This window comes from Aethalodelphis obliquidens, unplaced genomic scaffold (assembly GCF_003676395.1).
Source record: "Aethalodelphis obliquidens isolate GAN/ISIS:26980383/991018 unplaced genomic scaffold, ASM367639v1 scaffold24, whole genome shotgun sequence".
NCBI classification, from domain to species: Eukaryota; Metazoa; Chordata; class Mammalia; order Artiodactyla; family Delphinidae; genus Aethalodelphis; species Aethalodelphis obliquidens.
In genome coordinates this window covers 18,829,159-18,845,522 of record NW_020837968.1, presented here as the reverse complement: position 1 = coordinate 18,845,522, position 16,364 = coordinate 18,829,159, and the positions used below count along the sequence as shown (strand labels likewise).

At 41.4% G+C, this 16,364-nt stretch overlaps 2 protein-coding genes across 3 annotated transcripts in view; one reads left to right on the top strand and one right to left on the bottom strand.

The window, feature by feature from the left end:
• Positions 1–6,491, top strand: part of LIN9 (lin-9 DREAM MuvB core complex component) — a 110,569-nt gene extending 104,078 nt beyond the window's left edge. Inside the window, exons 13-15 of the mRNA XM_027122350.1 lie at positions 4,073–4,252; positions 4,411–4,508; positions 5,003–6,491. Coding sequence (XP_026978151.1) covers positions 4,073–4,252; positions 4,411–4,508; positions 5,003–5,108 — 384 coding nt within the window. The 3' untranslated portion in view covers positions 5,109–6,491. The remainder of the gene's footprint in view (positions 1–4,072; positions 4,253–4,410; positions 4,509–5,002) is intronic.
• Positions 6,492–11,301: 4,810 nt separating this feature from the next.
• On the bottom strand, positions 11,302–13,765 carry MIXL1 (Mix paired-like homeobox). Of its 2 annotated transcripts, none has more exons than XM_027122351.1 (2): positions 13,358–13,765; positions 11,302–12,195 (listed from the first exon to the last, which is right to left on the bottom strand). In XM_027122351.1, the coding sequence occupies exons 1-2, from the start codon at positions 13,763–13,765 to the stop codon at positions 11,866–11,868; spliced, it is 738 nt and encodes a 245-aa protein (XP_026978152.1). In that variant the 3' UTR covers positions 11,302–11,865. The 2 variants fall into 2 exon arrangements, with proteins under 2 accessions (XP_026978152.1, XP_026978153.1); XM_027122352.1 differs by having other exon boundaries at positions 11,302–12,171.
• Between the last annotated feature and the right edge of the window lie 2,599 nt (positions 13,766–16,364).

Below are 16,364 nucleotides of genomic sequence, written 5' to 3'. Positions count from 1 at the left end.
ATTTAAAAAATAAATAAAAATTAAAAAAATAAACTTTACATTGAACTATAGATTCTTGAAGTTCAGTCACATAGATTATAGGGTTATTTGTGAATTATCATTACTGTTATCATTATCATGCACATAATGCATTATCATGCACATAATTATATATATGAAGGTGGTTCAACAGGTTCACCTAAAATTTGAGTTTCTTACTGAAAGGTAAGAATTAGATGATTGTGATGAGTTTAGTGTGCTCCTGCATTTGCTTTCTTAGAGGCTGTATATTTCCAATAAAGCCACTCTTATTTTTTTTTTCAAGTATAGTTGATTTACAGTGTTTCAGGTGTACAGCAAAGTAATTCAGATACATATATATATGTATCTGAATTTTATATATATATTATATAGATAATTATGTATATTCTTTTTCAGATTCTTTTCCATTATAGGTTATTACAAGATATTGACTATAGTTCCCTGTGCTATACAGTAGGTCCTTACTGTTTATCTGTTTTATATATGGTAGTGTATATCTATTAATCCCAAATTGCTAATTTATCCTTCCCCCACCCCTTGGGAAACCCTTTGGTAACCCTTTATATGTCCCCTTTTCTGTGTCTGTGAGTCTATTTCTGTTTTGTAAATAAGTTTATTTATATCATTTTTTAATCTTTTTTTGGTATCATTTTTTTAGATTCCATGTTTAAGTGATATCATATGATCTTTGTCTTTATCTGTCTGACTTACTTCACTTATGATTATCTCTAGGTCCATCCATGTTGCTGCAAATGGCATTATTGCATTCTTTTTTATGGCTGAGTTATATTCCATTGTATGTATGTACCACATCTTCTTGTTTTGTTCTGTTTTGGTTTTTTCTTATATTATACCACATCTTCTTTATCCATTCATCTGCTGATGGACATTTAGGTTGTTTCCATGTCTTGGCTGTTGTAAATAGTGCTGCTGTGAACATTGGGGTGCATGTATCTTTTTGAATTAGAGTTTTCATCTTTTCTGGATATATGCCCAGGAGTGGGATTGCTGGATCAAAATGGTAACTCTATTTTTAGTTTTTTAAGGAACCTCCATACCATTCTTCGTACTAGCTGTACGAATTTATATTCTCACCAACAGTGTCTGAGGGTACCCCTTTCTCCACACCCGCTCCAGCACTTATTATTTATAGAATTTTTGATGGTGGCCATTCTGACCAGTGTGAGGTGATACCTCATTGTAGTTTTGATTTGCATTTCTCTAATAATTAGAAATATGGAGCATCTTTTCATGTTCCTGTTGGCCACCTGAATGTCGTCTTTGGAGAAATTGTCTCTTTAGATCTTCTGCCCATGTTTTTATTGGGTTGTTTGCTTTTTGATATTGAGCTGTATAAGCTGTTTGTATATTTCGGAAATTAATCCCTTGTTGGTTGCATTGTTTGCAAATATTTTCTCCCATTCAGTAGGTTGTCTTTTTGTTTTATTTAGTTTCTTTTGCTGTGCAAAAGCTCTTAAGTTTAATTAGGTCCCATTTGTTTATTTTGCTTTTGTTTCCATTACTGTAGGAGGATCCAAAAAAATCTTGCTGCAATTTATGTCAAAGAGTGTTCTGCCTATGTTTTCCTCTAGGAGTTTTATAGTATCTGGTCTTACATTTAGGTCTTTAATTCATTTTGAGTTTATTTTTGTATATGGTGTTAGAGAATGTTCTAATTTCGTTATTTTACATGTAGCTGTCCATTTTTCCCAGCACCATTTATTGAAGAGACTGCCTTTTCTCAATTGTATATTCTTGCCTCTTTGTTGTAAATTAATTGACCATAAGTGCATGGGTTTATTTAAAGCCGTCTCTATTTGTGATATCAGATTCTTAAATAGTTTTTTATGACACTAGCCTCATAGATAAGTCCCAAAGATCTGCCATTGGTGATGTTATCAATCCACTTGAATAGAACTGAGGGAAATGAACTGTGATTACCTGTATCTAAACTCTGAGTATATTTTGCTTATTCCTTTAGCCATCCATTATCATTTATTTTTATTTTCCGGGTAATTGTCATTTACCTACTAGCAATATGTGTGTCCTAGCAAATAGAGTTCTCCCCATGGACTAGCAACCATCCACAAGAGGTGCAAACCAAGCAGTCCAAGATAACATATAACAAAACATGCAGAAGTGGATTGCTCACCAGTCTTTTTGTATCTCATTATGTACGCAAGGCCATATGTGATAGGCTCATTTCCTAATGGAGTAAAATGATTTAATTTTCACAAAGTTCTTACGGAAGTACAATATTGATTTTAAAATAAGAACAAGCAAGTCTACTTCTAAATATATACCAAATATATGTGGACATGTATTTACCAAAAGATATACACTAGAATATACATAGCATCACTGTTCATTATAGCCAGAAATTAGTAATTACCCAAATACCCATCAATACTAGAATGAATCAGTAAACTGACATATAATATACAATGGAATTCTCAGCAATAAGAATGAATGAACTCTGGGACTTCCCTGGCGGTCCAGTGGTTAAGACTTTGCTTTCCAGTGCAGGGGGTGCAGGTTCGACCCCTGGTCAGGGAGCTAAGATCCCACGTGCCTTGCAGCCAAAAAACCAAAACATAAAACAAAAGCAATACTGTAACAGACTCAATAAAGACTTCTTTAAAAAAATAGTTCACATCAAAAAAAAATCTTAGAAAAAAAAATGAATGAATGAACTCAACTACTCACAACACTATGGATGAACTCACACATATGTGAACATGTTTGTTCATATGTAAATATTGAACAGATAAAGTCAGACACAAAAGAATATATAATGCATGATTCCATTTATGTAAAAGTCAAAAGCCAGCAAAAGCCAACATACAATACTAGAAGTCGGGATGGTGGTTACCCTTGGAGTATTATACTGGAAGATGACAGTTGGTCTCTGAGGGGCTGGTGATGTTCCATTTTAATCTCGATGCTGATTTCTCATGTTTGATCTGTGAAAATTCATTAACCCATACACTTTAGGATTTGTATCCTTTTATATGTTTATGTATACTTCAATTTAAAAAAAACTTTTAAGTGTTAGAAGAGAAGGTTCTTCACTGCAGTGTTACTGATAATCGCAAAATATTAGAAAAAACCTAAATGCCCATACATAGGGAGTTGGCTAAACTTATGGCACGTCCCATGGTGGAGCAGTGTGCTGCTCCAAGAATGACCAAGGAAGCTCTCTGGGATGATTAGGAGGCACATGGCTACCTTAACCGAGGTGACCAGAGATAACAGCAGCAGTAGTGGCACAGATAAACATCATGCGCCTCCTGATCACCATGCGCTGACAAGAACTCAACATCACTTTCGTGGTGTTCCTACCAAAGGTGTATAACCTTAGTCTAATCAAAAGGAAACAGACGGACCCACACTGAGGGATATTATGCAAAATAATTGGCTGGTGCTGTTCAAAAATATCAAGGTCATGAAAGACCGAGGAACTGTTCCAGAGTAAAGAAGTCTAGAGAAACAGGACAACCAAACGTTTTCAGGGGGAAAACGAGCTATGTGTTGGGACAGTTGATGAAGTCTGAATATAGACTGTTAGAAAATGGCGTTATAAATAGTGCTAAATTCCTGATTGTGATCACTGCACTGTGATTATGTAAGAGAATATCCTTGGACTTAGGAAATACAAACTGGAGTATTTAGGGGTAAAGAGGCACAGTGTTTGCAACTTATTCTCAAATAGTTAAGAGAAAAAAAATTATATACAGACAGAGAAAGATCAAATGTTAAGTCAAACAGTAAACCATAAGCAGTTAGTGAATCTGGGTAAAAGGTTATCAAGAGTTTTTTGTTCTATTCTTTTTTAGAAGTTTTAAAGTATCTCAAAATTAAAAGTTACCAAAAATATAAAACAAATCAGAAAAAAAATAGAGGAGAAAAAACCTCTAAGGTAAGAGTGAGCATCATTTTTGTTATAAATGCTAGATTTATAAAAATCTTAACCTGAAAACAGGGCACAAACACACAGAAATTATCATGGCCTTATGAATGTACATTTTATGTTTTAATCATCTGTATTCAGCTTGCTCCAGACCAAGGGCTCCAGCCTGCAGATCAGCCGACAGATATGAGACGAAGGTGTGAGGAAGAAGCACAGGAAATTGTTCGGCATGCAAATTCCTCTACAGGACAGCCCTGTGTTGAAAATGAAAATCTGACAGACTTAATCTCCAGGCTTACAGCTATTTTATTACAAATTAAGGTAAATTTCGGAGAACTTTTCGGAGAAAATATTAAGAATATTTTCTTAATTTTGACACCTAAACAAACTATGCTAATTTGTTGCTAAAAAATTAAACAGGGTGTTTGTCTGTATCTAAACTATAATTCAATTAAATTTTGAAATATTTTTTCCTTTAGTGTCTGGCAGAAGGAGGAGACCTGAATTCCTTTGAATTTAAATCACTTACAGATTCATTAAATGATATCAAGAGTACAATAGATGCTTCTAATATCAGGTAATTCATTAGATGTATTCTAATTATTTTTATATTAAATTCATAGTGATTTCCAGTATAAGCTTTAAGACTTTTACATATTTATGAAGTATTCATATGATCTTTATCCTTGAAATAAATTGTAAACGAGCTTTTTGGTTATATCCAGTCTATTGACAGAGTAGAATTTTCAGACGGATTTTTTTATACAAAGGAATCAGAAGACATATAATATTTAGGTTTGGGTTTAGCATGGATTTCAACTTAGAAGTCTTCCCCAAAGAGAGATTCGTCCTCTCTTTCCAGTACTCCTGTGGCTTCTTTGCTTCTTTCAAATATACTTTTTCAATTACTACTGAAGTAGAATTATGGCTAATGTAAAGGGAAGATTTCTTACTTACCTGGGGTCATTATCTTAGCTATTTCCTAACAGCAATTCAGCTCTACCTTTTTTAAAAATTGTTTTTCTTCATTTTGTGAGATAATGTAGTTAACCATGTTTCTTCTTTCTTTAGTTGCTTTCAGAATAATGTAGAAATTCATGTTGCACATATTCAGAGTGGCCTGAGCCAGATGGGAAACTTACATGCCTTTGCAGCAAATAACACCAACAGAGACTGAATAGAAGATTTAATTATTCCAACTGCATAGGACATTGTTTTTGAGAAGTTCTGTTCCTTTATATAGGCTTCCAACACCAAATAACCTAACTGCTGGAAAACAAGGGAAATTTAAATCTCCAAATAAGGCATTTTAATATACTGTACTGCTTCTTAAACCAGCATTGCTGACCAGCATTATATTTATTTTTCTTTTATTATTCAGCTGCAGTAGCACTGCTTATGTTACATATGTTTATTAGCAAGTACTTTTAAACTGAAAATGTCTGAACATAATATAATTTCATGGAAGAATATGTTGACCATCTTTTTAACGTGCATGAATTCAACCCAACCCATGCAGACAACTACTGCAATGGAGAACGTGAAGAAACATGGTCTTTTTGTGCATTATGCATGGCAATGTGGAAATTCCATCTAGAAAATTACAACTCCAGTTCATTTAGTTGATCACCACCTCAGTCTTCAAAAGATAACATCATGAGATATGGGAAGTCCTCATTTTTAGGAAGCCACTGGAATATAGGTGGGAAATATGGACTTTACAAGTATATATGATAATATACTTGCAATGTGACATGGTTCTATAGATCATTTTATAATAATAAATATTTTAATTTATCATAATTTATAAAAGAAACCTTTGTTGTTTGTCTGTTGAAAGAAAATGAAGGAGCAGGAAAGAAACATTACTGCAAGATGCTTAATTTCAGCAAATGGATTTGGCATGTCTCTTCCCGTCAATTCAGGGGAAGATGTGCTGTTGTTATGGGATTTATTTTTTAAAAGAAAAAGACTGATAACACACTATTTTCATATTTTTTGTTTATTTGCACAACTCTTGAACCAGATTACTGGTTAAAATCCAACAGTTACACAATTTTTAAAGTAAAAAGATTTTATAAGGAAAACAAATATAATAGCCAGTGCTAGGAAGAGGAGAAAAAGGTTTGTATTTGGTTGTGGGCTTTTTTGGTTTTTGGTTTTTTAAGGAAAACCCTGCCTAAGATGTTAATCTTGTAAAAAGTGTGTATTTGGAATTTTCTCTGTTTTAATATAGAATATTATAAAGTCAAAATAAAATGAATTGTTTTCAGATTTGGAGTTTAAGATATAGCTGTAGAAGTGGCTTTGATTCTTTTAGATGTCTCATAAAATGAGACTTTTTATATGTTAATGTATAATAAAACTGAAACAAGATTATTTTCCATTTGAAATTTTTGTATAGTTTAAAAATGCTTCCATATTCTTTGTTGGTATTGTGCCACTGCAGAACTTTAGTGCAGAGTTTATATTTAGCTAAACTGTTATGTTAATTAAGAAATGCATAAATCTTTTATTCTTAATATTTGTAATTCTAAATAAATTGATCTATGAAAATTAATATGATCTACATTTTCATTTAATTAATACAAGTTGATAAGTATTCCATTTAAAAAGTTTTTAAAAATTATCATTTCCACTAAATTATATTTTTAGGAAAAACGGTACAGATTAATTACCAAGTCATTTTGAATTAAAATATCATTAGGGTTTTTTTTCCCATCACTGTGGAAAACACTAAGCAAGTAAGTTACTTGGCTTACTATATAGACCTAGAGAAGGGTTTATTTTTATTTTTATTTTTATTTTTTTGCGGTACACGGGCCTCTCACCGTTGTGGCCTCTCCCGTTGCGGAGCACAGGCTCCGGACGCACAGGCTCAGTGGCCATGGCTTACGGGCCCAGCCGCTCTGCGGCACGTGGGATCTTCCCGGACCGGGGCACGAACCCGTGTCCCCTGCATCGGCAGGCAGACTCTCAGCCACTGCGCCACCAGGGAAGCCCAAGGGTTTATTTTTTAATATATTCTGCCTAGACTTAGGTAAGCATTTTTTACATTTTTTCTTTTACATTTCTTAAGGCTAACTTGTCACACTTAAATTATACCTCGTCATTGTAAAGCAATTATACTCCAATAAAGATGTTAAAAAAATAATAAAATAAATTATATATGATTTTGCACATATTTAATTAAGCATTGTCCGTGTCTTCAGTGCCATCATGTGTTGATGGCAAGAACTGTGCCTAAGAATATATTTGAATTTTATTTTTATGTAAGGAAGAAGAAATCTATATAATTCAAAGTAGTCATTTGGGGTCAGCTGTACATTCATTTAAATGATGCTGCCACTGCCTAACACATTTTTGGAGCTCCAAAGAAAACTATCAAAGCCAGATTGAGTGAGCAAGCAAGCACATCAGGTGTTAACGCAGATTTGGTTCTGAATTACTGTTAGTTCCTAAAATCAGATTCACTTGCTACCGTTGAGAATCTACAAAAAACTTGCCAATTAAAAATTTTTTTCCCTTGAATTCATGCACTTCTCTTCATCTACACTATCACCAGTACTCTTAGCCAAGCTGCCATCATCACTAGCCTGGAACACAGCAGTCATTTCCTGACTTATCTCCCGGTATCCACTCAGCTCTCCTCAGATGCAGCCAGAGCGATACTCTTAGAACACAGGACTGGTCACGTTATCCCCATCTGAAGTCTTAATGGCTGTCGGGACAATTTCAGAACTCTCTTACAAGACCTACACAGCCAGGCATGATCTAGCCTCCCCTACAATTTCTCCATCCTGCTCCTTACTCCACAGGACCTTTGCACACTCAGTGACCTCTGTGTTCCCTCTTCGTTTACCTTGGTAACTCCTGATCATCCTACAGATCTTACCTTCAGCATCACTTTCTTAGGGAAGCTTTATTTGACCACAACACATCATCTACAGGTCTTCGTGTACCCCTCCTTCCAGCACTTTGTCACATTTGCAATTTTATATTTCTTCTTTTGTCTCCATACTAGCCTCTTTGGTCCATGAGGGGAGGGACCGTTGCTGGTTTTGCTTACCATTTTACTTCCAGGCCCTGATAAAGTACCTTTTGTAGGCACCAAATATCTGTGGAACAAATGAACAAATAAGAGTCTCAAAAGAGCTCTAAGCAACATTAGTGTCACTGGAGTAAAAGTATCGTTCTCCATGATGATTGCTTTGAAAGATGAGACAGTACTCACTTGGGTGTACAAATTCTGCTTAAGGAGTTGCCTTTAAACCTGTCACGTTATCATTAGTCCTAACTAAAAAGGCCAGGCCAATACAGCAGGCATTATATGGTGGTGAATAAAATGGTGGACTGAGTTAGTCCTAGATTTATGTCCAGGCCGTCATTTATTAGCTGTGTGATTTGTCAACCACTACTTAAAATTCGTAGTCTTTAAAACAATAATAGTCCCTACCTTATATGGCAGTTGTGAGGAATAAACATATAGTGCCTATAATAGATACATTTAGCAGTTAGGGTCTCCTAAGAGCTTGAGAGGGGTACAAATCACTGTTCTTAGAGGATCCCACATTAAAAATTGTGGCAATATTTAAATATTTGTAGATTTTCTAAACTCTTCACTGGGGAAAGCAGAACATAACACAACGTAAATGCAATGATAAAGTTAATAAGCTAATTACCATGTTTCCTTTAAATGTGATCCTTAGTGGACTGCAAGTTTTGGTTTTTTTAAAGTCATTTGCTTATCTTTATTTGAGAACATCCAGGAAAAGTAAGAACGGAAAGAAAATAAAGACCAAATGTTTTAAATTTTTCATGTAAAATGTGTTGAAATTGTCTTTCTAGCTTTTTAAAATTTATATTTAGTATTTATAATTAAAGTATTTATAATTAAATTTATAAATTTATAATTTATAAATTAAAATTATAAATAAAGTATTTATAATTAAAGTGATTCAAAATTCAGGAATGTTTATGCCAGTGATTTAAGTAATCATTTATGATGAAATAAAAATATCCTGACACACGAATGTTTAAGTGAAATAAAGTAGTGTAAATGTTTTTTTATAATGGTTTCTTTCCCTAACAACAAAAAAAACAACAAAAATCTTCACATTGCCTATAGATAAGAAAGAAGTGGTTTGTACTTCACTAACTTTAGTAGGAGTGTTTCTATTACTTTTTTTTTTCTATTACTTTTTAAAATAAAGCAATTAGTTGCTGATGTAACTGAAAAGTTAATCTGGTGCTGGGACAGTTTGACAGACAGACAAATGAGACTTGCCCCCCACCTCACACCATATTCAGAAGTCAAGTCCAAGTCCAGGTGGACTGAAAGCCTAAACGGGAAAGGCCACTGTAGGACGACAACCCAGGAAAATACCTTTATAATCCAGGAGCAGGAAAGATGTCTTCAACTGGATGCACAACGTGCTAACAATAATGGAAAAGTCTGATACACAGTTGACCCTTGAACATGGTGTGGGGAGGGCGTTTAGGGGCCAACCCTCCCTGCCATGGGAAATCGCTGTGTAACTTCACAGTCATCCCTCCTATATGTAGTTCCTCCTTGTCTGTGGTTCCACAGCTTCAGATTCAGCCATCCAGAGATGGTGCAGTACTGTAGTATTTTCTGGTACAAGTGGGGAAACAGACATGGACAGGAGGCGACGCGCACCCACTTGGCTGCAGACCCAAGCTTTGGGGAGGACGGGGCCCCTGCCCTGCGCTTCCCCCAGCGAGCGTCTCTCCCCAGCAGGGGACTGTAAGTTAATTATTGTATGTCTCTCAGTTGTGAATGTATTTATGTCGTCTCATTTGGCCTTGTCACAAGTCTAAATGCAAAGGAAGGGCTCTGTGATTGTGAGACTTCCTGGCCACCCCGGGGGCAGGCCCCGAGCACGATGTTTGGCACATAACAAGCACTAAAAATGGTAAGAGCTAATGTTTATCATTTCATTTTTGGTTTCAGACAGCTTCTAAGGGTTCAGAAGGCAAGTCTGCTACTAAAGCCTGAACTATGTCCTGGTTGCTTTTTTTTTTTTTTTTTTTTGCGGTACGTGGGCCTCTGTTGTGGACTCTCCCGTTGCGGAGCACAGGCTCCGGACGCACAAGCTCAGCGGCCATGGCTCACGGGCCCAGCCGCTCCGCGGCATGTGGGATCTTCCCAGACCAGGGCACGAACCCGTGTCCCCCGCATCAGCAGGCGGACTCTCAACCACTGCGCCACCAGGGAAGCCCATGTCCTGGTTGCTTTTAATAGTGGATTTGCTACTCTGAAAAGTGCAAGCCATTTAACACCTCTATGAAAATCAGGGTAACTGGCATGTACGATCTCTGAGACATTCAGCATAGCTCTGATTCTTCTAGGAATCATCAAGACCTGAGTCCTGGGGAATTCCCTGGCGGTCCGGTGGTTAGGACTCCACACTTTCACTGCCAAGGGCCCGGGTTCAATCCCTGTTCGGGGAACTAAGATCCTGCAAGTCGCGTGGCATAGCCAAAAGAAAAAAAAAATCCATTACAAAAAAAAAACACAAAAGACAAACCTGAGTCCTGGCCCCAGCCATGGCTTCTCATGAGCTGCCTCCAAAGCACAGTTTACAGAGAAACCTCACCTATGATTACCTCATATACAAACAGTTTCCTTTTGTCCTTAGGAGTTTGAAAACCCTCAAAACCTCGAAGCAATAATTTATCCTGGGCTAACTTAGTAATTTACATACATTCTTATCATAAATTGGGAAAGAGAAATCTCCTGAAACCAGAAGACTCATGTTACTAAACTTTGAACAAGCTGGATAGACTTTTAACCAAGTTAAACTCCTCAGCACAGTGGCCTGATGATACCATGATTTCTGGCTTTATAAACTACATTTGCAGAAACTTTTCTTTTAGAAATGTTTCTCATGACCACAAAATATGTACTGAGCAGTTATGGAGTGAAGCGCTGTACTAAGTGCTACCTGAAGGACAGAACTCATTTAAATAGAATTACAATGAAACATTTGTGGAAAACATTTAATAATAATAAACTGAAGTTGCACAGAAGTACAATAACAAGTGCTAAGGGTAATGCTGCAGTGATTGAAGTAACAGGTACAAAATGAGGATTAGAGAAAGTTACAGCCTTCAGAAGGAGGGAGGTCTAGAGTGTTTTGAAAGACACAGGTTATTCATTTGGTTCTAAAACTGAAAGGAGTGGCTTTGAGACAGAGGCATATATATATCGTGGATGGGTGACTCTAAGAAGATGCGCATAATGGTCCTGTAGGCTATCAATGTCCGTTATCCGGAAGGGTAACCAAAACGTTTTTATAATTTGGTAGCAGTTGGAGGCTACTACAGATTTCTAGAGTAGTTTTTTAAAAGCTGAGAAACTTGAGGCAGGGGGCTCTTGCAGAATCACCGGAGCTACGAATGAGCATAAAGATGTCAGGCCAAATTTAAAAAGTAGTAAATCTTGATGATAGGATGAGGATTGAAGGAGCTGGGTTAACATGAGTCTACGGGTATAAGCCTTGGAGGAGCCATATGAAGACAGCAGCTGTTAAGCACAAGGGGAAACTGAGTTGAACCAAGGCGTTCTTGTGAAGATAGTTCTGAAAAACTAGTTCAAAAAAATACCAACAGGACTGGTAGGAAAGAGCAGGTATGCAGACCAAAATGAAAGTGCAGATTTGGAGATGCACTGGTAAAAAATGCCAGAACTCCTAGGGGGGGTGTACTATAAAGAACGAACAGGCCATGGGCAAAAGTTCATGGGCAAAAGGGGAAGAAGCTTCACAGGTGAGAGATGACCCAAAACCATTACCAAGGTTAACATGGATGAGTCCTTAACATGGAAGCCAGAAAGGATGGTATTCTGATGTGTGTCTCCCTGGCTGTCAGTCATGGTTCCTCTGAACTTATCCTGAATTCTCCCAGACTCCTCAAGAGTTACCAAAGGCAGAAAAGATGTGTTCCTCCCATGAGTCCAGCTTTGAACCAATGTCTTCACAGAGAGGAGAATAGGTTTCAAAATTCTGAGCTTGGGAGCTAGGGTTGGAGATGTCTCCTCCAACCTTGTTGGGATCCGGCAGGCAGTTCACATCTACCTCCAGAGGCAGCTGGGGCTTCAAATATTCTGCTTCAGTTTCACAAGCAGAGTGATGGAGGAAGAGCTCTGGCCTGGCTGAAGGCTGAAAGGATTTCCCGCTCTGACGACGCGACTTGGCGCGCCTGTTCTGGAACCACACCTGGAAGGGGGGAGAGAGAAACTGCTTTTGCTTGGAGTCCTCATGCTACTATTACACCTTCATAGTTCATTATAAATTCCAGTTTAACATGCCCTGGCTCCCTGCTCCCGAACCTTATGGTTTTCACAGAACACTTCACAAATCAGAGCACCTAGCTTTCTCGGCCTCACCATTCCCAGATGCAAAATTGGAATAATACCTAGTTCTAGCTATACTTTATATAGGGACATCTGCAATGAAAAATGAGGCCACAGAAATAGCAGCACTTAAGAATTTTAGGAAAAAATGCTACTATGCTTAAAGATGATAGCCCTTAAAAGAATTTGGAAAATTAGGGGGTTTTTTGTTTTTTTTCTTTAGCGGTACGCGGGCCTCTCACTGTTGTGGCCTCTCCCGTTGCGGAGCACAGGCCCGGACGCGCAGGCTCAGCGGCCATGGCTCACGGGCCCAGCCACTCCGCAGCATGTGGGATCTTCCCAGACCGGGGCACGAACCCGTGTCCTCTGCATCGGCAGGCAGACTCTCAACCACCGCCCCACCAGGGAAGCCCCAGAATATTAGGTTTTGAAAGTGTACTCCCTTGTCAAATTATTTAAGGAGGCATTTTGCTCAGTGGACTTAATTCACTTATATGAATAAATTTTTCAGCTCACTATTTCCCCACAAATACCGAAGAACCTGTCTTTATTACTTTAGGCAACAAACGCACCTGGCGCTAGATTTTTCAAACTCTGACGAGAAGCTCCACATGCTTCAGGCTTTACCCCAAGACGTTACATCCTTTACAACCCACATTGCAGACCGAATACCTGCCAAGAAAGTGGCCTAGGGGCCCAGGGGGCAACTTGGTGAGCCAGCAGGAGGAAACACCAACTGTGCCTCATCTGTCCCTTCTTCCTGGATAAGGAAAAAGTGTGAAAATACTTCCTATTACCTTCCTGCTGAGGATTTACTTTCTGACCATTTCAAAGAGACCAGCTAGCCTCCTCGGAGGGGCCCTTATTATCCTCAGCAATGAGAGGCAGAAGTCATTGAGCGTGCAGCTGAATTATTTCATTTAAGCCTCACAATCACCGTAGGCAAGTACTGGTTTTACAGCCTAGGACACCGAGGCTCAAGGGAAGGAACTTGCCCAACGTCAAGCAAGTGGCACCGGCGAACGTGCCGGCCCGCCGCGGCCGCTCACCTGGATCCTGGACTCCGGGAGCAAAGTGAGCGCGGCCAGGCGCTCACGCAGGTGGATGTCGGGGTACATGGTCCGGCGGAAGACGAGCTCCAGCAGCTGCAGCTGCTCGGGTCTGAACGACGTGCGCTTTCGGCGCTGCGACGCCGACGGGACGGCCGCGCCTTTAGGGGGCGCAGGCGGGCCCAGGGCGGCGGAGGGCGGCGCCGCGGGCCCGGGACCCCTACCGAGAAAACCGGCGAAGGCCACCGGGGCGCCGCGCTCCGGACCGGGGCCCGAGGGACGCGCGGGGAGCAGAGCAGCCGCGGGGTTCGGGGGCGGCAGGAACGCCCCGCCGGGGTGGGCGGGCCGGTAGGCGGGGGGCGCGGCGGTCTCCCCGAACTGGAGCTGGCTGGGCTCAGCTGCGGCCATCGCTGCCGGACCCCAGTGCGCCGCCGGGAGGGGCACGGCCTCTAGTTATACCGGCCCCGGGGCTGAGGGAGGGGGCCCGGTGTGGCGGCGCGATCAAAGGGGTGGACGCGGGGAGGCCCGTGTCTCTTCGGGGTGCGAGCCCGCCCCCCGCCCCGCCAGACGCCGGTGGGGAATAATCGCTTCCGCTGCCCGTGGGATGGAGGGAGGAAGGCGTGAACTTGGGCCTGGGCCCCCTCCGACCCCTCCCCCGTTCATCCGCCCCGCCAGCCCCGCCACCGCCACCGCAATCCACATCTCCCAGAGCAGGTCTGCCCCAGGAGCGCGGCGGCCAGGGGCCCCTCGAGTGCGTGGGCGGAGTGCGGGCGGAACCGCCCTCCTCTGGGGTCAGGTCACCCGCTCAGGGCGGCGAGGGCCGGGGGCCGCCTCCCTCTCGCATGGCCAGGTCAGTGAGCCTTTGCCCGCTGCCCCGTCTGTCGTCAGCAAAGGTATTTATTTACCCCCCCCTGCTATGTGCTAGACCCTGTACCAGGTTGGTCAAACAGCCCAGCCCCTGTCCTCCGCAAGCCTCCCTAACAAATCCTGAATCCGAAGAAGGGGGTGCAGATAAAGAGACCTTAAAGAGAGGCAGTAAACTCACCTTGGAGGGGAGGAGACCTTTTGTCTGGAATGTCCCTGTAGGCCTAGGAATAAGGGTACCCTAGGCACAGCAGGGTTGAGAATGTGCCTTTCTAGACTCATTTATTGACTCCTGATCTGGCCTTTCTGCAGATAGCCAACAATGCTCAAGACGCGTCTGAGCTGGAAGGGAGGAGATGAAAGGGGCACCACCAAGTTTCCACTCTCTCTTGCCTCTGCCCTTTGGTCCTCATTTAAGGTTCCCGTTTTACCCAGATTGGTACTGTGGTTACGGTTTATGTATCTGCTTCCCCTCCTAGATTGTAAAGACTTAACAGGAACCACTTCTCTCGTTCAAGTCTTGAGTGTCTGCTTTGTACATCTACTATGCATAAGGCGCTATGCATAAGGCACCAATTAACATCTGTTGAATTGGATGCCACTGATTTCACTTTATAGAAACTCATGGTCCAGTATGGGAACTGCTCCACCAGAGTGCACGTCCTCAGGAGAGGAACCCAAAGGCCTGGGTCTTCTTGCTCCCAGAACCTGAGCCCTGATTTCACCAGGACCATTTACTGTCACTGACTCAGAGAGGGCTCTGAGTTGGGAGGGTCTCTTAGGCTGCAGTCCCCACCTGTCTCTATCCATTCTAGAATGCTACAAGACAGCCTCAGGAAGACCTTGGATACTTTCGTCCTGGATGGACTTTCCAGGTGTCAAAGCAAAAAGGATTCTTGGGGCAGCTGCAAAGAGGAGCCCTGTGCTTGATTCTCTCCCTGTGGGGAGAGGGGATAGGGTCGGGGACCGTGTCCCAGAGCCCTTGCGCAGCCCCCGAGGCTCTTGTAGGCAGTCTGACCATTCTCACATCTGCACCCACCCCTTACCCCGTCTTTCTCTTTCTCCCTTCTCCTCCCTTCCTCCCTTATTCCTTAGCCAGGTCATTGGGGTTTTTAGGCAGAGGATGTATGGGATGGGAGGTCAGACCCTCTTATTTTACTATGCTCCTTCATTCATTAATTCAAAAAACATTTTTATAGTGTCACTGTACTAGGCTGTGCTTTACTTATGTACCTATGAAGTAGGTATTCCTATCCCAGTTTTACAGATCAAGAAACACTCCACAATCTAGACGAGGCCCAAATGACTCCAAAGGCACTGTGCCGAGCTGGTCTCCAGACATGACCCCCGGGGGCCCTGCTGAGCTCCCCTGCCAGCCTCAGAGGAGGGTGAAGCCCCCTGGCCCTCTCCAGACTCGGGGTTGTTCTCTTCCAGGCACATTGGGCCCATTGGGTTCCCAGTCATAGGTACAGGTGATGGAGCCAGATCCACGCAGACCCCGAGTTCCACTGCTGTCGCTCTGAGATCAGGAGGCCAACCACGCAAGGAAAGCAGAGGTTTGCCGGCTGCTGGCTGCCAGCTGAGGTTTAAGAGCCAGATGGCCCAGCAACCCAGAAACTCTGCCCAGGGGTCAAGAGTCATCAGCATTCTCCGGCCTGTGTGGAAATACCCCCCCCAAGTCCTTTGTCCAAGCCTCTTTCCTCTGCTGCTATCTGCTCACTTGTAAGGGGCCCCCCAAACCGGCCTGTTTTGCAGTTTTGCCAGGAAAATGGACCTGCAGACACGAATGGAGTGCCTGGTGACGATTTGATGAAGGAATCTAAACACGTAAGACAGTCTTTTCTCTGTCTTTTAAACTGGTGGTAAGAAATTGCAGTGCTCAATTTGTAACTTGATAATCCTCCAAACTGACTAAATGAGCATTATCTCCTTATGACTTTTCCTGAGAGTCTGTGTGGAATTATAATCCTCTATGTTGAAATAAGATTTCATCCTTTCCCCTTCTCTCCTCCTTTCGCTCTAAAATGAAGTTTTAATGGTGTGTGCTTGCATATACCTAAAAAAATAACCTCGCTGAGGAGACAGTAGAAACCCAGGGTTGGAATTTGGAGTGAAGTGTTATAGCTGGAGACTTCGTTTTATA

Bases quoted from the DNA above. Each gene is read 5' to 3' on its own strand.
- MIXL1 (XM_027122351.1), bottom strand. From the start codon at position 13,765: ATGGCCGCAGCTGAGCCCAGCCAGCTCCAGTTCGGGGAGACCGCCGCG. The intron at 12,196-13,357 runs GTGAGCGGCCGC...TCCAAGCAAAAG, and splicing joins TCCCGGAGTCCAGGATCCAG to CAGTTTCTCTCTCCCCCCTT.